Below are 27,380 nucleotides of genomic sequence, written 5' to 3'. Positions count from 1 at the left end.
ATCAGAATCACTTGGAGAACGTAGTAAAACAGATTGCTGGGTGTGTGCCACTCCCAGAGTTGCTGATTCAGTCTTGGCTGGTTCTTGTGAATTTTAACAAGTTCACAGCTGATGTTGTTGGTCTGCAGACCACACTTTGAGAGCCACTAACTTAGGTAAGACATTGGTTCTTAAACCTCATTATGCATCAGGTTCACCTGGGAAGCTACACACACATTCCCTCTCCATATTTAATTAAATTAAGGGAAGTAGGGAACTGGAGCCAGTATTTGTTTTCCAACTGATTTTAAAGCAGCCAGTCTTGCACTTGCAGTTGCCTATGAACAAATATTCTGAATTACTGGTTTAGGCCAGTGGTTCTCCAGTTTTAACCTGCATAAAAATCACTTGTAGAGCTTGTTAAAACAGAATTCTGGGCCCCATCCTACTGATTTATTAGGTCCAGGTGGGGCCCAAGAATTTTCATTTCTATCAAGTTACAGGAGCTATCAATGCTGTGGATGCCAGGCTATACTTTGAGAAGCAATCATCTTGGCTCACTAACCCTGTTTTTTGGAGGCTCTGTAACTGACTTAAATAACTAGATAAATTTAGGGACTGTAAATCTCTGACTACCTCTGATGGTGTTGAGTTTTCCCCCGAGTCTTTTTTATGTGACAGTTGTACTATTCTGAACTATATCATTTAACTCTCTTTCTAGAAGAAAATAAGTATCCAAGTTTGTCTTGTAGGTACATATAATGGTTCTGAATAAAAGTTAAAAATAACCTTTCTGAAAGTTAGAACAGCCACAATTAAGGAAAATGTTAAGAATTAACAATTAAGAATACAAATAAAAATATAGACTTAACATTTTTCCTAGAACATTTCCTTCCTTAAGATTTGTGGACCTGTGTGTTCTTTGCGTTTTTTGCTCATTGGTTGTCTAATAGTTTTCCTTCTTTCTAGAGTGCCTTCTAGTCAGGGAAACCTTACCCTTTTTAACAAAGAGTGGTACATAGGTGTCTAATAATAGCATAAGTTTTTTTTTAATAAATTAATTTTTATTGGTGTTCAATTTACCAACATACAGAATAACACCCAGTGCTCATCCCGTCAAGTGTCCCCCTCAGTGCCCGTCACCCATTCACCCCCACCCCCCGCCCTCCTCCCCTTCCACCACCCCTAGTTCATTTCCCAGAGTTAGGAGTCTTTATGTTCTGTCTCCCTTCCTGATATTTCCCACACATTTCTTCTCCCTTCCTTTATATTCCCTTTCACTATTATTTATATTCCCCAAATGAATGAGAACATACACTGTTTGTCCTTCTCCAATTGACTTACTGCATTCAGCATAATACCCTCCAGTTCCATCCACGTTAAGCAAATGGTGGGTATTTGTCGTTTCTAATGGCTGAGTAATATTCCATTGTATACATAAACCACATCTTCTTTATCCATTCATCTTTCGATGGACACCGAGGCTCCTTCCACAGTTTGGCTATTGTGGACATTGCTGCTAGAAACATCGGGGTGCAGGTGTCCCGGCGTTTCATTGCATCTGTATCTTTGGGGTAAATCCCCAACAGTGCAATTGCTGGGTCGTAGGGCAGGTCTATTTTTAAGTCTTTGAGGAACCTCCACACAGTTTTCCAGAGTGGCTGCACCAGTTCACATTCCCACCAACAGTGTAAGAGGGTTCCCTTTTCTCCGCATCCTCTCCAACATTTGTTGTTTCCTGCCTTGTTAATTTTCCCCATTCTCACTGGTGTGAGGTGGTATCTCATTGTGGTTTTGATTTGTATTTCCCTGATTAATAATAGCATAAGTAAAGTGATTCAGAATTTCATTTAACCTAAGTGGATTATGTTTCCCATTGTTTTTTGTAATCTAAAGGTTATTGTTTGTGGGATACTAATACAAAAGATCAAAGTCCGTTTAGAATATTACTTGTTTGTGCATTCTTTTCCAAAGGCTAGAAGTTTTTTACAATCTATTCCAGTTTGTGAGAGTGATCTACATCTTCTACAGGGTGCTTATCTCAATTTTTATAATCTTTTCCAGTGTTACTAAATATTTTCTGTACCTTTTAATTTTGTCCTCATAGTGAATATGAAAATTGGAAATACCACAGTAGTGTTGCTTTCAGCACTTGGATCTTTTATCTGAACAGATACAATGTTTAAATATTGAGGGTTGGGTGTGAAACTTACTTTCAAATGTTATAGTTTTTTTACAATTAATTTTTGAGCTAGAGTGTGGTTTGATATGTTGTGACTTGTCCAAAAGCCTAATGTTTTGTAGCTCACCTTTTTAAGCAAAGAGCAGCTGCATTTTGAAATGTTTTATCTCAAGCGGACAAGTTGTTTACAAGCTCAACTCTGACACATCCTGACATTTAATATCTATGTTTGTATTCTTCCTGGGATTAGGCTGCCTTTCTAATTAATTAGTTGCATAGCCTTTTATTAATTCCCTTAAAATTTATACTGTTTTAAATTAACAACATAGATAAGCATACCACACTTTTTTGGAAAACATGAAATGTTAATTATGTAGCAGAGACATGAATTATATAAACTCTGCTGAATGTTAGAAGATGCTTAGCAACAATGTTTTCCAAATATAGGGATTTATTATAAACTTATCCTTCTAAGGCTGCCTGTGCCATTTCAGGAGAGTGAATATAAATAGAGCTTGATTTCTTCAAGAAGTGGACTCAGTCATTTTGTTTACAGAGAAAGGAAGTACTTGCTTCACATTCTAAGAATTTATCTTTAGCATCCTTGTTGATTACACATCATTTCAACATGTTCATACCAAATATTTGGGCCTTGATAAGATAGCATCACAGACAGGAAGAATTAAAACTCTTATTTAAACAATGATTTTGTCTTTATTACACTTAAGTAGGTCTAATAACAATACAGAGTCTAATTACTATAACATAACTTTTTTTGAAGCAGAAACTTTATTGTCTTATACCAGAATTCTGAGATATTTATATCTGTTGCTCCCCTCTCCCACTCTTCACTAGCTTATTTTAATAGGAATTTATGGAGGATCTACTATGTACAAAGTATGCAATGGTCCAGCTCTTATGAAAGGATAAAATTTTCCACCATTTTTTTAATTTTGCCAATGTTGTTTTCTAAGTTAGAATTAAAATATTGATTCTGCAAAAATTCAGTATTTTTAAGTGAAATTCAGGGAAGTAATGGTATTTAAGGAAAGCTTTTGGTGAGCTGCAGATTCAAATGCTACACTACCCATTTAATTTCTTAAATTCTGTTTCCTCACCTGCTAACTATGGATACAGTATTTTTTTAAGAAGTTCTTACGAGGTTTAAAAATGTAGTCTGGCTGCAGTAGTTGTGGTTTCTATAGAACTTCAAAAAGTATCACTTTCATTCCTTTAAAAAAACATTCAAATTTTGTGTATTTGTGCATTTCTCTGATAGAAGCTTATTTGAATTTTGGCAGTACTGGTATTTTATGAAGTATTCTTGGTTATTCCCGTACAGGTGATGTTAGGGAAATCTGGCAGGATCCTTTACCTTGATGGAGAAGTAATTTTTCCTGAATTTGGATAAGTAAAAGTCTTTCCCATCAATAACAAAATGTGAATTAATTTGGTAGGGCTTGTTTTGGGGTGCCTCCATGACAGATTTTCTTGCTGAACTGGGTAGCTCTCATGTCATATATAGGCAATCATAGTCTTTCCCCTCTCCATCCTACATGTGAGTCTGCTACAGGCCTGCAGTAGAGCAACAAAATTAAATTGATATATCATGATCATTACTCTAATTAATGCATTTTATAATGGACCATATCTATTCATTTTTGTGCCTGGGTAAATAAGTATTTATGCAGTGTTTCTCATGAAACAATGAATTTTCTCCTCTGTTTTGTAATTATGAAATGTAGTGGGAGTTTTATTTGTAATGTTGGGAACAACACTGAATATAGAGGCTGCCAGGTTCTGTTTCTCTATAGATAGACTTGCTTGTTTTCCTATAGCTAAAATTTATAATAAACAGGACCTGACCTTTACCTCCTTTCAACTGTTTCAAAGAGGTGCAGGATATCTACGTCTCAGAATTGGAATTTCTTCTAATTAATTCATTGATTTCTCAAGAATAGATTTATCTGAAAGAGCCCCCTCCCCCCCCAAAAGGATTTTTTTAATAAGAGGTGAATTTTTTTTTTTCTTTTGGTCAGTGAATTGGGTATCTTAATATTACTTTTGCTCTTCATTTGAAATGACTGGAGCTGAATGGTCTGTTTCAGAAAAACAGGTGGTAGTTTTGATTCTGTTTAAGCTCTCAGTGATATATACCATTTACTTCATTAGTGGAAACTTTTCCGAGCTGTCTTGCCAAGACTATAAAAGTAGGAAACTTGAGGAAAGGTTTTCTTCCTAATTAAAGCAACCACAGAAGTAAAATCAGTATATCTAAATAGTCTGAGTTATTTTTTTAAATTATTTTTAACTCTTTATCAGATCCTGTCTGCTTGATTTTCAAAATTTATTCAGAATTTGAGCTTTAAAAAAAATGAAACTGTTTCCATTGCTCTCATCTGGACTGTGGTGATACCTGTTTCCTGCCTACTCTGTCTTCCAGTGCCCAGCCCTCTTTCCCCTTACCATTGAGGTGCAGGACCTTGAATTGTAGGCTTTGGAGATGAGCAGAGTCTTGGTGGGGATTTGGAACTTGTCAGCAGTGAGATGGTGACTGAAGCCATTGAAATGAATGAAATCACTTGGAGTGAGTAGAATTCAGTCATGTATTCATTTATTGAGTCAGACACTGCACGGGGTGCTAGGACTGCCTCAGTGAACAAGATGGCCCTAGACCTCTCCTCTTAGAGCTCAGCATGCCCAGGCAAGTACTATGGAGTAACAGGTAATTACAGTACAGTGTGTTGGGTGTTTGTGAATGATCAGGGAGGTTTTAAAATGCTAATGAGGAGAGAAGAGGGGTTCTAGGGAACACCACCATTCAGTGGTTGGCTTGTTAGAAAAGATCTGGTATAGGAGACTGGGGAGTGGGTAGAGAGATGGGAAGAGAACTGAAAGAAAGTGCTAACTCGAATAAGGGAAGATTGCAGAGAGGAAGTAATTAGAATTAATATTGTATTAGTTATCATTAATCCAGTGTGTTAGCCACTGTTTAAAGTGCCTTATACATGTTCATGCATTTTTTACTCACTGCATCCCTTATAAGGTTACCTTCATTTTATAGCTGAGGAAACTTAAGTCAGAAAGGTTAAGAAAAAAAAAAAAAGAAAGGTTAAGAAACTTTCCTAAGATCATATACTAAATAAGTAGTGGAGCCAGGATTAACAGTATTAAAGACCACAGTGACATCCATTGCTTAGTTTCTTACCTGGGAAAGCACGGGGGCTTTGGAAGAGAATAGTTTATGGTGGAGTCCTGTGACTTGCTGTTAGATTGTGATAAATTGAGGGATTTTTGAAAGTTGAGGGAACAGAGATAGTACTTGTGAATTACTTTTTCAATTTTAATGTTGTGTTATTATTTAGAGTTTTGTACCTTCCAGAAAAAACGAAGGAATCTAGTTGCCCTGCCCTCTGCCTTTGCCACTTCTGTGCCCTGTTTTCCTCCTCAGGTCAAAACCAGATCAAGTTATATTCCATTATTATTTTCCTGGTTCCCCATCTCTGACCTGGGCCTTGTTCCAGTCTACCAGGGCCATAAATCTTCAACCTGTCTTGGCATAAGAATTGTGCTGTAGTCAACTATCTTTTTTTTTTTTTTTTAACTCAACCTTGTAATATGGTTGATAAGCTAAGTAGGTAAATAATTTGATACTAAAGATTTGAAACTAAAAGCTATATTTTTAGGAAAATTTATTAAACCTGGGCCTGGTGAAGTGAATGAATCTTAATGTTTTAGAACTAGAAGACCCTCTCAGAAATCATTAATACATTCCCTTATTTCATAGATGGGGGCAGACTATGTGATCTGTCCAGGCTCAGGCAGTGAGTGAAATCTTGGCCCAAGATTCAGATCTTGAAACCAGTATCCCTTCTATAGTGCCATTACTTTTATTTTTTTTTATTTTTATTTTTTATTTATTTATTCTTGAGAGATAGAAGGAGAGACAGAGCCAGAGACACAGGCAGAGACAGAGCCAGAGACACAGGCAGAGGGAGAAGCAGGCTCCATGCACCGGGAGCCTGAAGTGGGATTCGATCCCTGGTCTCCAGGATCGCGCCCTGGGCCAAAGGCATGCGCCAAACCGCTGCGCCACCCAGGGATCCCCTGCCATTACTTTCAAAAGCAACTTTTGAAAGTGATAGTGGCTTCATAATAGACCTGGCTCCTACAATCAGCTTATGTGACACCAATCACTTGGAATATAAATAAAGCAAGAACCACAATACCCTCTTTGAGGGTATTTTGTTTGATTTCTTTTCTAGTAATGAGCAGTGAGAAATGGAACTCTCCCAGTGATGTATCAAGTGATACTTATCACCTTGTCTATGTTTAATATTGAGTTGAGGGAGAGTAAAGGCTCTAGATAAAACAAATTTTCCATAGTTTGGATATTTTGAAGAAAATATGTTTTTAAAAAGACTTAGATTTTTATTATCGTTGCATTCAGTCTTCATGTGCCTGAGGAAATTTTATGTTCAACTTTTACAATTCAAATCTGACATCCAGATGCCATGTTTCATGTTACTTTTTCATATAATTAAATGTCTGTAGGGTAGGTAGTAATTCCGAAAAGCATTATTATTCCTGTGATCAGTTTAAGTTCATTGTTAGTTTCCAATGAAGGAACCTAATTACAGTCTCAAAAATAATATCATTATTTAGTAAGCACTGGGTATAAAATTGTCAGGATTCCATATGTGTAGGGCAAGATGGTGTTTGTTGATTGAATCTGGAGCAGATGGCTTTGCAGAACATGAATTTAGAGTAATTGCTCTTGTCCGGAAGTGATTATATCTGGAAAGTGATGTGGAGCTTGAGGGGGAACATGTTTTAGATTGGAAAGAATGTGTTGGCATTAGGCTTGCCTTAGGCGTCTTGACTTTTCTTCATTGTGTCTTGTTTTCTATTCTCAAAACTTTTGAGAGCATTGGAAAATAAAATAATTAAAACAAAATGACAGATTTATTGTTTAATTAACTACACCTGTTTTTTGTCTCAAAGTTATGTTTTTTAAGAACAGAGATGTACTGCTTCTGTTTTTGTTTACATTTTAAAAATTAAACTTAGAAAAGGAAATATCATAGATAGCTTGCCCTAAGCTATATTCGCTGATGGTGTACATGTGTCCATTTGCCCCTCTAGTTGTTTACTTCTGTTTTATAAAAATATATATATATTTTTAAATTTAATTTCTTGGCATAGGCTCTAGGATGGCCTCATTAGGAATGGTTGATGTCCAATCATTTAAGCTTAGTGTAATAGAATTTTAAAGCTGAAAAAATAATTCAGATAAAATATATTTTATTTTTTCCATTTAATAAGTGAGATAACCTATGACTAAAGAGGCTAAGTTTTATGTAAAGTGACACCTGAGCTGGTAGCAGATCTCAGACCATGGAGAATTGGGTGCATTAATATAATAGCTCCAAGGATCTTTAATTTTCGCAAGCTCTGATTTACTATTTAATTTATTTAACATTTAATTCATATAAATTCTGTTTCAACTTGCACGTTATTTTCAAAAAGCATTTGTATAAAATAGAGTAGCTCTATAGAGAGTCTAGAATTGTGGAACCTCAGATTCGTAAAGAATTTGAAGGCTTATAGCAGGAATTTCATGGATCCCTTAAGTTTTTATAGCTTTTACAAATCTGTAATTTTCCATATTGTTCTTTTTCCATTTCTGACCATGCTATATGTTGTCTTCTCAAATACCTGCAAAGAAATTAATTGAGCTGGATTTAGGTTTATATAAAATATGTTCCTTTATATTTCTAAGTGTGAATTCTTTTAAGGACAGGGATTTTGTCTTTTATTGTTCTGCAGGGCCTCATAATCTCTAAAGTTATGCTCATTCTTGTCCCTAGGCTTTTGTATCTGCTATTCCCTCTGCCTCAGATATGTTCTGCTTCCTCTGTGGCCTCAATTCTCATGTTACCAGTTTAACATCAACTCATTTTTCAGGTCTGACAACTTGAGATTGGACACATATTTTAGTCTCTCTTCATTTGTAAAACAGAAGAATACACTAAATGATTTCAGTGAGGGTTGTCTAACTCTAAACTGTGACTAGTCCCACAAAACTGGGTTAGATGTCCCTGACATGTGTTTTTGTACCATTTTGTACTTTCCATGTCATAATACTCTGCACAGTTTATAATTATTATGTGTTGTCTCTATTAGACTGCTAGACTCTGAGAGGCTTATCTGCTTCTTGCTCTGTGTAGTCTTACATGTAAGGGTTCAATACATTTGTTGAATAAATTATGTTTAGGAGGTGTGCTTGGTGAATATTTTGAATGAGTGAATAGGTGAATTAATATTGAAGAAGAGTGCCTCTGAAAGGGTAACTTTTTGATGAATATTTTCCCAGTGCCTTCATGATATAATATTTTATATTAATAGTTGCTTTATTTTAATGTGAACTGTAAATGAATGCCAGGTAAGTAATGCAGTATGGCATAGTGCTTCTCTTATTGAGAATTGTTATTTTAAAATATACCTTCAGATTAATTAAGTGTAAGGAATGCTGTTGTCTCTCCTCAAGTCCTGTTCTTTTCTTCTTTCTCACCCCCATTCCCTTACCAAACATATCCTTTTGTATAAACATATACTGAAAATTAGAACTCATTGTGAGGGCTGTAAGTCATATACAGAATACATATTTTGCAACATAGTATGTTTTGCACACAAGTCAACTTATTTACTTATTTTCTAGGTTCTCACTGATATTAGGACTGATTAAGGCTTCTGTACAGACAGTTCACAGAACTTTTTTTACTATTCACATATGCATACAATTTTTCTGTTGTGTTGCTTTTTTTTTTTTTAATTTTTTATTTTATTTTTTTTTATTTATTTATGATAATCACAGAGAGAGAGAGAGAGGCAGAGACACAGGCAGAGGGAGAAGCAGGCTCCATGCACCGGGAGCCCGATGTGGGATTCGATCCCGGGTCTCCAGGATCGCGCCCTGGGCCAAAGGCAGGCGCCAAACCGCTGCGCCACCCAGGGATCCCTGTTGTGTTGCTTTTTTAAAAAAATCATTGATTTGTAGGAATTCTTAATATAGTTTGGTTATGAGACCTTTGGATACATAAATGTATATTTTAAATATCTTCTACTCTGATTTTTACTCTCTTCATATTGTCTTTGGAGGAACAGAAGTTTGTAACTATATATAATATATTTATTATATATAAATATAACAAAACCAATTTATCAATATTTTTCTTTGTGGCTTGTGATTTTTGAATCCATTTATTTTTTTATTTTTTTTAAGATTTTATTTATTCACGACAGACACACACAGAGAGAGAGAGAGAGAGAGAGAGAGAGAGGCAAGGACACAGGCAGAGGGAGAAGCAGGCTCCATGCAGGGAGCCTGACGTGGGACTCGATCTGGGGTCTCCAGGATCATGCCCTGGGCTGACGGCGGTGCTAAACCGCTAGGCCACCAGGGCTGCCCCTTTGAATCCATTTATATCTATTGAGGCACCTGAGGGGCTCAGTTGGTTAAGCATCTGACTCTTGATTTCGGTCCAGGTCATGAACTCAGGGTTATGAGATCAAGCCCTGTGTTCCCCTTCATGTGCTGGGCATGGAGCCTGCTTAAGATTCTCTTCCTGCCCCTCCTCTCTGGTACACTCTATTTCTCTCTCAAAAACAAAAACAAAAGCAACCCAACTATGTTAATTTCACTGTCATGAATATTTTATATTATCTTCTTTCATTCTAAAGATGTTTTGGCTTACCTTTCACATTACCATCTATAATTTATTCCCTTTTTCCATGTATATCATCAGTTGTACCAGCACCAGTTAATGAAATGACCATCTGTCTTTCCTTGCTCTACATTGTTACCTTTGTCATACATCAAGAGTTTGGGTTCATCCTGAATTCTCTGTTCAGTTTCTATTTATCCTTGTGTGAATTACTGAAATGTCTTTAATCACTTAAGCTTTATTAAAAGCTTTTAATTCTGGAAAATAAGTGATCCTTCTTTCTTCTTCTTATCAAGATTGTCTGGACTATTCTTGGCCCTTTGCATTTGCTTATAACTTGACAAATCAGCTTGGCTGCTTGGATTTCTCTCTTCTTCTCCCTCTGTCCTGCCCTCCCTATCATCCTCCCTTCCCTGCCACCATGCTCACATGTTCTCTCTCTCTCTCTCTCTCTCTCTAATAAACAAACCTTTTTTTTTTTTTTTTTTTTTTTTTTAAGATTTTATTTATTTAATCATGAGAGACAGAGAAAGAGGCAGAGACTCAGGCAGAGGGAGAAGCAGGCTCTCCACAGGAGCCTGACCTGGGACTCGATCCCAGACCCCAGGTTCACGTCCTGAGCCAAAGGCAGGTGCTCAACCACTGAGCTACCCAGGCATTCCTCAAATAAACAAATCTTTAAAAAATATTGGGACACTTGTGTGGCATATTCAGTTCAGAATCCAACTCTTGGTTTCAGCTCAGGACATGATCTCAGGTTTGTGAGATTTAGCCCCAAACTCAGCTGAGCATGGAGTCTGCTTTGGTTTCTCTCTCCCTCTGCCCCCCGCCTTCTCAAATAAATAAATGAATCTTTTTTAAAAATCAGCTTGATAGGCTTCGCCACCCCAAGCTGGACTTTGATTGGAATTTTTAAATCTCTTGATCAGTTTGAAGGAGAATTAGGAAGTGAACATCTTTGCAATCTATCAATATGATAAATCCCTTCACTTATTTTAGGTCTTTAACTTTTTAAAGTTTTTTGTGAAGAAGTCTTGCATAATATTCATCATTTATTCTTAGGTAGTTAGATTTTTTTGAATGCAGTTATAAGTGGCATCTTTAAAAATTTTGCTTTATAGGTTTTTTTTTTTTTTTTTTTTTGCTGTTACCTAGGAAAAGTAAATTTTTGTGTATTGACTTTCTGTCTGCCTGCCTTGCTAAATTCACTTATTAGTCTTAATAGAGTAAATGTCGATTCTTTGAGTTTTCTATGTATATGATTATGTTGTAGCTTTACATGAATGCAGTCTTATAATAGCAGTTTTATTTTGTTCCTTTTAATCTCTATGCTTGTTACTTCTTTTTCTTGCCTTATTACACTGGTTAGGATTCCTAACATTGTATTTAGTGTAAGTAATAAGTTATTCTTATCTCATTCTTGATACTAGGAAGAAAATTTGTAATATTTTACAGTTAAGAATCATATTCACTCTGTTTTTTGTAGGTAATCTGGTAAAGAATTTCCATCTGTCCTAATTTGTTTTTATAATTGTTTTTTTTTATATTACTTCTCATGTGTATTGAGATAATCATACTGTTTCTCTTCTAATACTGTGGAGAATGATGTTCATTGATTTTCATATGTGAAACCAATCTCATATTCTTAGAACATAGTCATCTATGTATGTATGTATGTATGTATGTTTTTGCTGATGTTTTGTTTGGTGTATTTGCAGATATGTTCATGAGAGAGATTCTCAATTATAATTTTGTTTTCTTATAACGTACTCTTAAGATTTGAGAAACACAGCTATGCTGGCCTTATGATTCAGTTTGGGAATTTTTCTGGCTTTTATTTTTCTCTGGAAGAGTTTTTGTAAGTTTAGTGTTATAGTCATCCTTAAATACTCTGTAACATTTTCCAGTGAAGCCATTTGTGTTTGGATTTTTGTGAGACAAGTTCTAATTACAGAAACATTCATTAATAGCTATTGGAATATTCAATTATGTACTTTTTGTTTATGTGTTAATTCTGGTAAGCTTTGTCTCCTAGAAATTTCTTCATTTCATGAAAATTTTCAAATTATTTCCTATAAGATTATTCCTAGTATTCTGTTATTAGTTTTTCCAATATCTGTAGGTTCTGTAATGATGTCTTTTTTTTTTTTTTTTCATTCTTGATATTATAATGGATCTTTTCTCACGTTGCTCTGATTCAACTGACCAGAGTTTCAGGGAATAAAACTTTGGCTTCAGTTTTTAAAAATTGTATGTTTGTTTTCTATTTCATCAACTTCTTTCTTCATTATTTCCCTCCTACTCTTTTTTTGTTGTTGTTCATTTTATTGTTCATTTTATAAGATGAACATCTCATTGACTCTCACTCTTCTTTCTTTCCTAATATGTGCATTATGCCTATCTGTTTTTTTGTACAACTTTAGCAGCATCCCACAAATTTTTGTGTTATATTTTCATTATTATTTATTTTTAAAAATTACAGTGTTTGTTGAACTTTTTCTATGACCCATGAGTTATTTGGAAATATATTGACTAATTTCCAAATTTTTATGTATTTTTTGGTATCTCTCTGTTACTGATTTTAATATTAATTCTTACTGTGGTTAGAGAATATATATACTGTCTAATTGCAGTACTTGAGATGTACAGAGAATTGCTTTGTGTCTTAGCATATGTCAGTTTTGATACATCTTCCAGGTACACTTGAAAGCATGGATATTTTACTATTTTAGATATTTTTTCTACATATGCCTAAGTTTGATGCTTCACCAGGAAGGAGCATATAGTTCTACTCACATCTATGATTTATTAAATGCAAAGGATACAAGGTAGAGTCAGCAAAGGGAAAAGGCATATGGGGCAAAGTATGGAGAAAACCTGGTACAAACTTCCAAGAGTCCTTTCCCAGTGGAGTCACATAGGACATGTTTAATTCCTTCAGCAGTGAGTTGAGACAGCACGTATGAAGTGCTGTCTATGAGGATAATTCTTTAGAGACCCACTGCCTAGGGATCTGCACAAGGAATCCATTTTCCCATTATTCAGTTACCAACTGAATAGCCTATGCTTTCTACATTGAATTGTGATAGATTATCAGAAGTGTGTAATGTATTAAATTTATATGCATATGGATCAGTCTCTGAATTCTGTGTTTCTTTGTGGTCTATTTGGTTTTATAACTGTTACATGCTCTATTTGATACTACTAATTATAGTATATCTTCATATGTGGTAAGATAAATCCTACTTACTTACTTGCATTATTGTTGACTTTGTTATATACAGACCTTTGTTCCTCAATGCTATTTTTAGAGAAAGTTCATTCTGATTTTTTTTAAAGATTTATTTATTTATTTATTTATTTATTTATTTATTTATTTATGAGAAACACACACACAGAGGCAGAGACACAGGCAGAGAGAGAAGCAGGCTCCATGCAGGGACCCTGATGTGGGACTCGATCCCGGGTCTCCAGGATCACACCCTGGGCTGCAGGCAGCGCTAAACCGCTGCACCACCGGGGCTGCCCAAGTTCATTCTGATTTACCAAAAGTATACAATTGGCATTTTGATTGGGATTGCATTTAAAATAAGTAGATTGTTTTGAATAAAATGGACATTTTTATGATACTGTTTTCCCATCCAAGAAACTGGAATGTCACTCTTTGATTCATATTTTTCTCTTTATTAAAATGTCTCTAGAGGTCTTGTATGTTTTGGTTAGGTTAATTCCTAGTTATTTACCACTTTTGTGATTATTGCAAATTTTTTTTTACTATATGAGTAAAAATCATTATTCTCAATTTAGTGTGGTGAGTTAATAGTTTTTCTGATGAATGTGTTTTTTATTTCTGAGATAAACTCTTTGTGAATATACGGATTTTTTTAATACACTGTTAGATTTAGTTAACTAATGTCTTATTTAGAGCTTTTGCCCCATGCCCATAAGTGAGAAACAATTTTTTCTTGTTCATACTTGGATTTGGGGAGGCACATTACATTATCCTAAAATGTTTGAGTGCTTTTGCTCTCACTTATTAAAAGCCTCAGCCCATATACATAATCAAGAAAGAAAAAGGATAATTCCAAAAACATCTCATCGTATTGTTTTTGTCATGATCCAGTTAGGAGATAGATCCTATACCAGTTACTTTTACAGAGAAAATTTTATGTAAAGAATTGATAACCAGTTATAAAATTGTTAACTAGGTAATTGAAAGGAAGGCAGCAACTATAGGAAGGAGCTACCACTCCTAAGGCTGGGAAAACAGGAAAGGTTGAAATTATTAAAACCTAGAAGATGAGCTGTAACTCAGATTCCCTAAGAGGAGTAGTTTGATACTCTGAAGGCTAACTCAGACTTCTAAGAAGGTAGCACTGCTGGGTCTGTGCTGGTGTCCCTGAAGGTTTGGTAGAATGGTGTTCACAGGAATAGCAAACAGACAGGAAGTCCATGGGACAAAAACAGGAAGGAGTTCCTTCTTCCCTCTTCAGTTCTACTGTCCCTAGAACTTTGCTCTAGCTTTGGCAAAGCCTACCATGTAGCTAAAAAGTAGTTTGCAGTTGAAGCCCCAGTATTACAAAGCTGGGTATAGAAGCATGATTTTCAAGCTGATAGTAAGTAATTTAATAGGTAGTACAATTGAAAACTATATTAGGTAATACTTGTAATCCCCCTGTGAGCTACAAAGGACATCATATAGCACATTAAATATTAAGAATAAAATGTTAGTAAAAATTCAGTTTTAAATTTTCTCTAAGATGAAATCATAACAAATATATTTCATTAGGAAATAAGGGTTAAAAATAATTGCATTCAACTCAAGTATTAGGAAAAGATCAACAGAATAAACCCAGAGAGGAAGGAAATTAAAAATATAAGGTTAGATTTAGCAAAATAGAGAACAAAACAATAAAGTTAGAAAATTATTCTTTGCAAAGATTTGTAAGATTATAAAGTCAGAACAATGTCCATTTAAGAGACAGGACTATACATACTATGTTGTTTTTGGTGAAAGAGAAAAGATACAAATGAAATACAGAGAGAAGAAATAACTACAGATCAAATAGAGATTTAAAGAACAAACAAATACTCTTCCTGAATGTTAAAAACTCTCCCTTCAGATGAATAATGTAAAAAAAAAACAAAGAAGAAGAAGAATGTGAGATAACTATCTCACTGACTTTCCTATTAATTTTCTGGGAGCCTCATGATTGACTTTACTTGATTCACTGTACTCTGTTAATGTAAATACATGCGTTAACATTTTTGCATAACTACTAAAATAATAGAAAAAGAACAAAACAAAAATCAATCTGAAAGAATGCTAGAAAAGGAGAAGGTAGGGATTAGACTATAGCTATGTTAACATTAGTCCAAGTAATTTTACGGCAAAAATCATTCCTGCTGATAAAAATGAGTACTGCATATTGATAAAATATTCATTGCATTGGGAAGGCATAATAACTATTTTAAAGGTAGCTGTGAAATGTATAAAGCAAAACTTTATTCAGGAGAAATGAACAGAACAACCATTTTAGTGAGAGATTTTAATTTATCTCTCTCAGTGTTTGAGGATAGAGAGATTTGAGTAACAAAATCAACAAACTTGACCTAACGGTAATATATTTGGAACACTGAAACCAACAATACATGTTGAAGCACACATAGAACGTTTATGAATTTATAATCTAAAAAAATGACAATATAGGCCTTGTTCTCTAACCAAAATTCATTAAGTTAAAAATCAATAAATTAGAAAAATTTTTAGCTTGGAAATTTGGAAACTCTAAATAACTCATTGGTTATAATTTGCAAATGAAAAGCTATTTAGTATGAACAATGCAGATATATCAAAATTTGTGCTAAAGCACTGCTTACAGGAGAATTTATAACCTGAAATTGAAGTTAGAATTGAATATTAGAAGTTAGGAAAGGGTCAAAAATAACATGCCAAGCACTGTCATCAGAAAATAATAATCTCAGAAAACAATTATTTAATACAGATTGGGCAGAAATTAATAGAAAAGAAAGACAATTACAAGAAAGAGGTAGAGTGTTTTGTATGTGCTTCCATAGTAACTGCATGCTCCCTTCCTTGGTACTTCTTCATGGTCATAGTGAGTTCTAGGGTTATCTCAGCCTCTGCTTAGTGTCTTTTGTTGGTCTTATTACTTCGTTGGAAGCTCATCTTGAGTAGATTGTTTACTTTTATTTAAAGAAAAGTTCTTGGTTTTATTGGGGAAGGGAAGCAAAAACTTGCTGGCCTTTTCTAAGTCCCACCTGCTTGCAGTCCTTAAATTACCCAAATTATCTTTCAGGGCACCACTACTCTTATATTTGTTTTTTCTAACGTTATCACTGGTTCTTTAGGTTGCTTTTTTTCTCTGTATTTTGTTTCTTTATATATATTTTTTAGAAATGATAATAGAATATTAACAATGAAAGATATCCAAAGATATAATTGAGTGAGTTGCTAACAAATTATCAATATGATGCCATATTTTGGTGAAGCTGAACATAAATCTATTTTATTATGGATGCCTGAAGAAAAGTTGGAATGGATGCTCTTTATAATATTAAATGGTTATCTTTGGATGGTAAGATTTTTGGAGAAATTTTACTACTTAGAATTTTAACTAAGTAATTTATTTTTAATTAAATTCAGTTAACATATAATGTATTATTAGTTCCAGAGGTAGAGGTCAGTGATCTTGTTTCTTGATAGTGCTTGTTGAAGGCATCCTTAGATATCTAGTGATCTTGGGTGTTTTTCTCATATTTGAAAGTGGAGCTTCTAAAATTGATTAGGTACTCTGAACTATTGGGGCTTGTGAGCTTGTGGTCTTGTAGTGAGTTTTGCATGGGCCATTTCCTTGGGTGAATGAACCCCTGTCAGTATCCTTAGTCTTTTTTCTGGGGCTAGTACCTTTCTAGAAGGATCTTTTAGCTTCAAATGTGGCACATGTATCCTGATTATAAACTCTGGGAGCAGCAGGGAAGAGTAGAGTAGAGGAGGCGAGGTCTCCCTAATCTCTCTATTCAGTACACTTCCCTTGTCTTTAACTGCTTTGCTACCCTCAATTCAGAAACTGTATTACTTAGAGAAGACATCTTTAGATGTAGAGTATAGGAAAAGTCATCTGACTCCATGCAGTTGGAGAGGGGATCTTGACTTTTCTTTTAATCTAACATTTTCCTAACCCCAATTTTTCTTTTTTTTTTTTTTTCCAGAAGTGATATGTGCTGTCTAGCTTTGAGCTTTTTTGATTATATGTGGGTGCGGTGAATAGAAGGGGATATATGGCATAAATCTGGTTGCTCTCAGATTTTTTTTCACTGTCTGCTAGTGTGTCAGCTTTCCTCGATCAGTTATATTCGGGTATTACTTGTTCATTTGCCGTCCAGCTTCCAAAAATTTTGTTACTGTTGTATTGTTTTCTCTCCTATTTGCCCTTCTAGGTTTATGCTTCCTTAAAAAATCCCTTGGGGCACCTAGGTGGCTCAGTGGTTGAGCATCTGCCTTCAGCTCAGGTCATGATCCCGGGGTGCTGGGATCAAGTCCTGCATCAGGCTCCGTAGAGGGAGCCTGCTTCTCTCTCTGCCTATGTCTCTGCCTGTCTCTCTGAGTCTCTTATGAATAAATAAATAAAATCTTAAAAAAAAAATCCCTATTGTAGTGGGGTTTTAGGAGGGAGCAAAAGTAAGTGCTTGGATTTAATCTACTGTCTTTACTAGCTTGAATGACTTTACTTCAAACCTTTGTTTTTCAGCTCTTGATTGATATGCTTAGTAGTGGCTCACTTTAATCTTTTAATTTAAATATATTTGAGAAATAGTAGGTAAATATATGTTACCTATCATCATTTGGAAATGTTAAGTTGTGCTGTGTTTATCACAGAATCGGTCTTTGTATTTTACTGTTTCTTAACTTGTGAAAACTCCTGTCTTTATTTTTTTGCCTTTTTTGTCTTTGGGAATTACTCCTTTTTTCTTGCTGTCTTCATAGATGTGGAAATTTTTGCCCAACTCTAAATTCTGTAGTTTGCATTTGAAATCACAGATGTTTTACTATTTTTTAGGCTTTTTAAAACCATATATTGTCTTTTTTTCCAGACCTCCTCCTCACATGAAAATAATTGGTCTTTTTTATTGTCAAACCTTATGCTTACATGAATGACATAAATGTGGCAGGAAAATTATTTGACTACTTCCTTTCTTTCAGTTTTTAGTATCTCAATTCTGGTAAGAGTGAGGTATATGTTTTAAATTAAAAATAGTGACCAGTATTGCCAGAGAGCCATTTGAGACATAAAGAAGAGTCAGATTTTTCTAGTTTTTTGATTACTTCCACTTATGTAAGGTTTTGTAGGAATTCCTTAAGTTCTTTTGTATTAATGTGCTGTTTAATACAACACAGCACCTTAATTACTGCAGTTTTATCTATTTAGGTTTCTTTATTATGCTACTATACCATTTAACTAAAACATATGTTGGGGAATGAAACAACCTAATTTAATATTAACTTTTATTTTTGTGTCAAGAGTTGTGAGGTCTGAGCTTTTACCTTGTCTGCAAGCTAGCAAAATTTCCAAGTGCTTGCTGAAGATACAATATTCCTGGGTTATGGGGAGTCTGGCTAGCTCAGTCAGTGGAACATGTGATTCTTGATGTTGGGATTGTGAGTTCAGGTGCCACAGTGGGCATAGGGCCTACTTGAAAGAGAGAGAGAGAGAGAGAGAGAAAGAAAGACTACTTTTTTTTTTTTTTTTGAAAGACTACTTTAAATAAATAAATCATCCATCCATCCATCCATCCATCCATCCATCCATCCATCCATCCCTGGGTCACAAAGGATAGAATATCACAACAGAAATAGCCAGAGCAGCATTTGCACCAGTTCCTTGAGCCTCACTTTTCACAGAGTGACATGAGGAAGGCTGGGTGACCTCTGTTTCCAGACAAGACATTGTAAGAGGAGAACCTTGAATTTAAGGAACCTGGATCTTTTGTAACAGACAGTAAGCATATCTGCCTTTTGCTTCGGGGGGTGAGGGGGGTGGGGAGACAATCTATCTTCTTGTGTATAGACATCCTTGAAAATACATCTGAAACAGAGGCAGTTAGTGCTTTTGCTCAAAAGATAAGCAGAAATGTGAGAGATGTAAAGAATTGTCTTTTCAGCGTTTTAGAAGGCAGATAAACCAACTGGGTGTTTGTAAGATGGCTTAAGACATTTTCTGTAGAAAACAATGATTTTTTTTTTTAACATATATCTTCGATTTCCTCTTGTGTAGCTATTTTTCCAGTTTAGTCTACTATCTCAGAGTCCTCCATGAATATTAAACTCACACTGATAGTTTCGTGGGAAAGATTAGTATAGATCATTTTTCTGAATATCATTGAGGTATTCACTTTTTTTCTTACTTGTCAAAGATACCTCCCTTCTGTTTTGGGAGTTTGTGTATGCTTTCCCTTGTATCACTGCTTCTGTTTCTCTATAAAAGTTCAAATAAATGAGATCAAGTACAATGTTAGTTATGGTATCATTTTAACTTTGTAAAAAATCCTCAGAGGCATACATCTGTGTCTTAGACAAAAGACCTTTAATATGATGGGGCTAGCTGGAGTCTTAGGGCAAATTCAGATATTCAGACTGAATTTCTAAGGGATTTCTGAGACCAGAATTCTTCTAAGTGGACCTTCATCATTCCCTGGAACACAAAAGTCTCAGTTTATTAGGAGACTGAGGCGAAGAGCATATAGATAGGGACTTTGCTGCCTAGAAGTCTTTGTCACAGATCGAAGGGCTCTAAATCTTAGTTGTGCAGGAAGCTTAGCTGTGCAGGGCAACTTACTTGTGAAGGAAAGGGAATTGGAATATTCTGTCGGTGTATATACTGCAAGCAAATAGCAAAAGCAAGAATTTGCATCTGTCCCTTTTCAGGACAGCGTGATCACTTTTAAGTTATTCCTGATTTCTGTAAATTTGATTTGGTTCAACATTTGGCTCCTGCAGTATTTTACTACTCTGATTCCACTGCTCCATCTCTTTGTATTCTTTTTTTAAAACCATCATTTCTTCTTATGCTTTTTGAATGATGGGCTTTCTTAAGATTTTGCCTTCAGCTCTCATTCTTTCATCCCCGGTCTCTTTCTAGCCTCTTTTCATAGGTCTCTCCTCTTCCTATAATACTGGATCTCATGTGTATGCACACAACTCTAAAGTCTGATTCTTTCTTGAGTTCCAGAACCACACTTCCAACTGCCAACTGAATATTTCCTTTAAGATGTTCTGCCAATACCTTACAAAATTTATAACTCTGGGTTGAATGTATTAATATAAAGGGCAAAGGCAGGAAGTATGTTATATTCCCCAGGTTATTTTGATAATTCTTTATAGTCTTTTTTGTGGATGTTGCTTTTTAAGTTTTATTTCATGTTTATAAAGTATCCGTCTTTTCATATTTCATATTAGTTTGTAATATTTTTACTACCCAAACTAAGCATTCAGATTCTTGCCTTCCTCTCCGATATTCTTCAGCACCTCCCTTCATTCCCCAGGTTATATATGTGTGATGCTATAAATGTGTGGTTTGGGTTTATTATTAGTTTTTTGATAATGATTCAGTTTTTATTTATGGGGCAAAAAATAAATCTTGTATTTCTTTCCTCTTTGCAGGTCTTTATGCTTTACGGAGAGTCCTGAATAAACAGCCTAATCTTTCTGATAGCAAGATGGCTGGGTTGGTGAAGATTACTCTGAATGATTTCTTACAGGGGATGAATGACATCAGGCCCAGTGCCATGAGGGAAGTAGCAATTGATGTTCCAAATGTAAGTCATTTGTACTCCTATGCTAGTTACGCTGTTTGAATTGAACTCTGAAAGAAACTGAGACTGCAGGGAAACAACCTGCTTAGGCTAAACTTAAAAAATAAATAAATAAATAAAATTTTTATGGGTGTAATTGGAGATTCAGTGCAGTTGTAAGGAATACTTTAGGGTGATCTTGTGTATTTTTCACTTACTTTCCCCCTCAGTGCTAACATCTTTCAAACAATACTACATCACAAGTGGTATATCCATATTGATATAATCACTGATCTTATTCAGATTTCCACAGCATTACTTGTGTGTGTGTGTGTGTGTTAAGTTTAGTTTTATGCAGTTTTATTACTTATAAAGATTTTCATGCCTATCACCGGAATCAAGATACCGAATATTTCCATCACCACAATGATCCCTTGATTTGCCCCTTCATAACCATACTTACCTTGTTCCTGTACCCATTTCTAAAATTCTGTCGTTTTAGAAATGCTATGTAAATGAAATTACACAGTATGTAACCATTTGGTATTAGTTTTTCCCCATTTAGCATAATTCCCAGGAGATTCATCCAAGTTGTTATGTGCAACAATAGTTTGTTCCTTTCTATTGTTGAGAAGTATGCCATGGTATGGCTATACCATAGTTTGTTTAACCATTTATCTGTTGATGGACATCTGGGCTGGTGTCCAGTTTGGGGCAATTATCAGTAAACCTGTTATGAACATTCATGTGCAGGTATTGTGAAAGTGTAGATTTTTATTTCTCTAGAATAAATGCCCAAGAGTGCAACTGCTGGGTTGTATGTTAATTGCCTATTTAGTTTTATAAGAAAATGTCTACTAGGCTAATTTTAGAATTAAAAAAAATCTTCTAGTTATGATGCCTCCACTATTGATGCTTGGTGTTTCCTCAGGTCCTTTTACATTTTCTTCATCATTGACATGCTTTGCAAAATTCAGAGTCAGATTACCACAGGGACAACACCTTTTATGGATGAATCATCTGCTAGGTTATCATCTGAGTGGGTCTAACATTCTGAAAATAAGTGGCCTTATAGTTTTCTTTGAATATATTAATATTTCTGGAAAATGAATAGTGAAACAAAACATTGACAGCATGGCCTACATTATTTTGGGATAGGGTATGGACTGTTAAATTCGGCTTGATCATCAGGAGGTTTATATCTTAGCGTAGCTGGAGGAAAGTTTACAGATTGCTGTCTGATGGTTTTAGGAGAGCTCTGATGGAAGAAGAATTTTGTGACTGTTCTTTCCCTTTGCTTTTATAATATCACTCTATTAGTTTTTCTTTGTTGAGTTAGTCTTACTGTTTCTGAGATACTCCCTTGCAAAAGCTCTAACATTACAGCTGTTTGAAAACTTAGAGCCTTGTTGGAGAGGCAAGCATAGTTTTGTGCCCTTTCCCCCATTGAGTGTATATTTGTAGTTCTCTTGGTCATTAATTGTTTTTTAATTGCTGTAAGCTAAAACAAAAAACCCCCCAAAACTTAAAGAGTCTGAAAAGATATTATTAAGTCACTGGAATAGACTCTGTGGAATGATATAGTGGGGAGAAAGAAATCAGTGGATTTGTTTTCATTTTTTTGTTGTTTTGTTTTGCTTTTTTGTTTGTTTTTACTTTTAAAAGTGACTGCTTTTGGAAAATGTGTTTTATGGCCAAATAAGTTTGGGAAATGCTGGTTTAAATAAAATCAGTTGTATTTCTTTATTGTAGACCTTTTCAGTATCAAAAGATACTTATGGAAACTTATTTGGCCATGGACCATGTGAAGCAAATACTTTCTGCATTTTGCAATGCAGTAGATTGCTGAAATGACTGCAGAGTGTTCCCTTCATTGTATGTTTGCCCTTTTTGCACTGCAACTTTGTAGCTCCTACCATAAAAGAGATGAAGTCAAGTTTTCCACCCCCATGTAACTTTCTTTGGCTAATAGAGATCTTAGCAATCATGATGCAATCAGGTTTGAAAGCATTTAGTCTTGCCTTTTCTTGCTGCTCTTTGAAACCCTGAATTAGTTATACTAAGAAAACTGTGCTAGTTTCTTGGAGGATGAGAGACCATGTGGAGCAGAAGTGAGCCCTCTTAGATGAGATCCAACCCTTTTAGCCACCCTTCCAATTGTCAAACATGTGACAGATACCTAAACTATCTCATCCTGATTGACATTTACCTAGACCAAAAGAGCCTTCCAGGAACTGATAGAATTGTTAAAAATAACGAATGTCTTTTCTTTTGAGCCACTAAATTTTATGGTAGTTAGTAAGAGCTTAAGTGGCAAAGATGCTTGCTGACTTCTTATAGAACACAATAGTTTTGTAAATTGAGTTGAGACACCGTAGAGATAGGAACATCTCTAAAGACTAGCTTCTAGTTTAAGGCAACTTTATGTGATTTTAAATTCTTTTTGAAACTTTTTAAAATTCACTAATGAACTTACAGCTTAACTTTGGGGTTTTACCCAACCTCTGTAACATAACATGCTAACTTAGTATGAATAATTTGACAACTGGAATTATAGAATAATGAATGATTGATGTTGAATTAGTAGAAGCTTTTCATTTCTTTGAAATTTATGGTCTAAAGTTTGGACACATTGGTATGAATACTTTCACTTGTAGTATTTGCCTGTATTTTTTTGGTTACTGTCTCATAATAAAATGGGTCAAGTAGACATGTAGTTGCCAAATGCCACATGGGAAAATATCAAAAATTTCAGATGATAGGGTTATAAACCAGCTACACCACCCAAAAAACCCTTTAGTGTTTAGAAAAGTTTAGGTTTGCTTCGACATGGATGGAACTGGAGGGTTTTATGCTGAGTGAAATAAGTCAGTCGGAGAAGGACAAACATTATATGGTCTCATTCATTTGGGGAATATAAAAAATAGTGAAAGGGAATAAAGGGGAAAGGAGAAAAAATGAGTGGGAAGTATCAGAAAGGGAGACAGAACATGAAAGACTCCTAACTCTGGGAAATGAACTAGGGGTGGTGGAAGGGGAGGTGAGCAGGGGGTGGGGGTGACTGGGTGACAGGCACTGAGGTAGGCACTTGACAGGATGAGCACTGGGTGTTATTCTATATGTTGGCAAATTGAACACCGATAAAAAATAAATTTGTAAAAAAAAAAAAAAAGAAAAGTTTAGGAACTAAAGAGACATACAGCAAATTTTTTAAACTTAAAATCACTGCCAGTAGAGAATGTGTTTAAATACGCATTCTCCACTCTTGGAATTGCTGAACTGATTTATTCATCACAGGAACTGGTACTACAACTACATTTTTAATTGCTCTAATGAAAGATTTTTTTCCTTTATTTTCTTTTGATACAGTATTTACAGTCCATGGACTTGTGCCATTTTCCATTTGGCACTTTATTACTTGGCCTAAGGCCATGGTGTACTGTGATGTTACTCATGAGCTCCAGAATGATTAGCCCTGGTCAAAATCCTTTTTTACATTGCTTTTTATGTTCACTTTAGATTGTAAAAATTTTCCTGAGAAGTCAACATTTCTATAATTGGATTCCTAAACTTTACTCTTCTGCTTTCAGACTATTACAATGACAAAAATATCTCCAAATTATTTCCGCAGAGGTTTACTACTTACTTTGCTATAGAAAACCTGTTCAAGTAGGTAGTTAATTGTGAACATTTCTTAATAGTAAATTGAGCATTCAACATCTTTTGAGAAGAGATTTCAATGTGTGAAATTAAGACTTCTAAATCACACTTGCCTAGTTATATTTAAGTTTAAAAGAAATGTCTTAAGATGGGAATATTGCCAATTATAATATAATGCATTATTAATTTCAGGAGACCACAAGTGTTAGCCACTTACTTAAATGTAATGTTTCCTTTTTGTGGACTTTCTGAGTTGGTGATTATACCAGTTGGTGTATTAAAAGTCAAATGTATTTTACAATTGATTGGTAATTAAAATCAAATGTATTTCTTTACCACATGAATCTTTAGAATCTTTGACTATGCAAGTATGAATTTTGAAATTTCAAATTTTCACCCAGAAATAACAACTGTTAACATTTTGTTACAGTTCCAATAGATTTTTAAAATTTTTATAGGTTGTTTTTCTGTGCATGTATGTATTTTTATATAGTTAATCTTAGGATATATATAGTTTTATATTTGCTTTTTTTCACTTAAAATTACATAGTAAACATTTTACTTTAAAATTTCTTAGCAAACATCTTTTTAATGACTGTATAATAGACTGTTATGTGGCTAAACTGTAATTGTTTTATCCTTCCTCCATTCTCAAATATCTAGATTTTTTTCTGTTTTTCTTTAATATGATTATACACATATTTATTTTCAAATATTTACATTTATGATCCTAGAAGTAGAATTACCACACTAAAATATGTGGTTTTAAAGCTTGGAACAAATGTTATTAAGCTTTCCCCACCCCCCTTCCCCAAAAGATTGTTTTAATCTATAATTATGTGATAAAAATTTAAAATTACAAAGAGCTTAATTGAAATCTCATTTTATTTTTATTTTAGTCCTCTTTTATTTGCCACTAGAATCTATTTTCTCGACTAAAAAGATCTTTGTCATTATGAGGAATAATACTGGATAATCTTTAAAGCAAGAGGTAAAAAAAAGAACATGAAAAAGAACTGTTAATTACATATCTTCTTCTTCCTATAAAAATGTTAAATTTTTAGATAAGGAGTGTAAGCTGGATGATTTTTTAAAGGAATTTTAAGTTCCATGAAAGCAGAAATTCTTACTTTTTATTTTTATCCTTTTATTTTTATCCTAGCATATAACAGATATCAAATCAGTATTTGTTCAATGGACAAATGAAAAACTATAATTTTCACAAAAAAGTCAATTTCACATGTATTTAAAGAGTATCGCATCCTTCTGTGCTAAAGTATAATTTAGTCTATTATTACCTTCATGTAAGATTCTTCAGATGCTTCATATTTTATAAAGCAGGTGGTTTCCTTTGTGAATTTTAACTCTTACCGTTTGTTCAGTGAATTTAACAATTTTGGAATAAAGAAAGATATAATAGTGCTAAGCTGTCTATTCTGGAAGCTACACTGTAGTCCTTTATTTTTTCTGTTAAATAACTTGCTTTCTTGATCTATTGAAAATTCTTTTTATTAAGGTAACCCCTCCCAAAAATATGCTGCTTTTAGTAGTTGTATTTACATATTATCTTTGCAATAAATCATTTAATGTATACTATAGCAATTATTACTGATAAATGGCATTCTTAACCAAATATATACAAGTTGACCACCATCAAGTTTAATTAATTAATGCATCTTAAACCATCCCTTCCCCTATTTTTTTTTTTTAATGTTGTTTTATGTTGTTTCATTATTTGGAAATAATCCATCTTTATGCTTTTGGTATTGCTTTTGGAGTGCAGTTTTCAGAATTTGGACATTTAGTTCAGAATAAACTAAAAGCCAATAAAAAGGGCTCTACTTTCATGTGAACTCACTTTTGTAAAGTGAACTGCAACCAGAGCCTCAAGACTAATTGTATAGTCTCAAACCTCTTTGTAAGCTTGAATCCGGGTTAAATTTAGAGGTTGTCTGCAGTCAGGTTGAGTGTATACCAAATGTCATTAGTTAAATAAACATACTTCATTTACTCCCATTTTAAAAAAGTAGCAAACTTAATTATATGTGAATAATCAAAAGACTCTCTGTTTCACTAATTACATATTCAAAATTTACTAATGTATTTTCATTTGGCATCTTTTCAGATGAGAATAGAGAACATCAGAATGTGACAAGGCAGTTGAATTTCATAGGATGAGCTCATTAGCATTACTTTTCTTGTGCAGAGATTTGAGTTAAATAGTTTAATTGACCATAATTGCATTTCATTCTTCATGTACCCTCAGGATAATTAGAAGGAATTTGAGTTTCTATTCTTTAAAAACAGTACTGTATTCTGTGTGTTCTTTATTTTTTTACAGATTCAAAGGATTGAGGGTTTTGTGATGCTTTACTAAATAACAGATTGCTTTTTTTGGAATAGATATACAACCTGTGGAAATTCTATTAATTCCATATTGGTTCTTGGCAGAGCTTTTGAATTCGGTTTCTTTTGATTTTGCTTCTTGTTGTCTAGACAGAAGAGTGTCTTCTATCACTCCCAAGATCCCAGTCTTCCCTGCCAACTTTTCTTATGCATTTTTATAGTTTTAAGTAATAACAATTGAACAGGAAAGCACATTTGGGAAAGTAGATTACTTTTAACCAGGAAATACTCTGTGCCAAAATCAAGACTGTAGTTTTAACTGTATTAAATATTTTAGAAGTTTAACTCTTTCATTCCACTTTCCTTTTTATACTTTCCTTTTTTCAGGCTTATAGTCTAGAGGAGATATGAGAGAGGTGCAAAAGTTAGTGTAAAGATCAACAGTTTCTGTTCTCAGCTCTGATCCTGGTTAACTGGTGAAATCATACACTCTTCAGATGACAGAAGGAAAACTCTTAATTTGCTGTTTCTGATATGTGTCTTCTTTTGAATTTATAAGTAATGCTGAGGTTATCATAGAGGCATATGCTACACTAGTATATTATGGGTGATCAGTACTCAGTACTTGATGAGTGTTTGATAAAAACACAGATTTTCATTTAGTGTAAAGGAAC

The 27,380-nt window shown here is 34.3% G+C and overlaps 1 protein-coding gene across 8 annotated transcripts in view; it reads left to right on the top strand.

The window, feature by feature from the left end:
* The window catches only part of AFG2A (AFG2 AAA ATPase homolog A), a 530,081-nt gene that overhangs the window by 22,764 nt on the left and 479,937 nt on the right, over positions 1-27,380 (top strand). For all 8 annotated transcript variants that reach the window (XR_012000935.1, XR_012000937.1, XR_012000934.1 and 5 more), the window contains exon 10: positions 20,570-20,724. Coding sequence is in view for 4 of the 8 variants with exons in the window: in XM_026016788.2 (XP_025872573.2) it covers positions 20,570-20,724 (155 nt within the window). In the remaining 4 variants the exon portion in view is untranslated. The remainder of the gene's footprint in view (positions 1-20,569; positions 20,725-27,380) is intronic.

Source organism: Vulpes vulpes, chromosome 4 (genome assembly GCF_048418805.1).
Source record: "Vulpes vulpes isolate BD-2025 chromosome 4, VulVul3, whole genome shotgun sequence".
In the NCBI taxonomy this organism is placed as follows: Eukaryota; Metazoa; Chordata; class Mammalia; order Carnivora; family Canidae; genus Vulpes; species Vulpes vulpes.
This window is presented reverse-complemented; position numbering and strand designations above follow the sequence as displayed.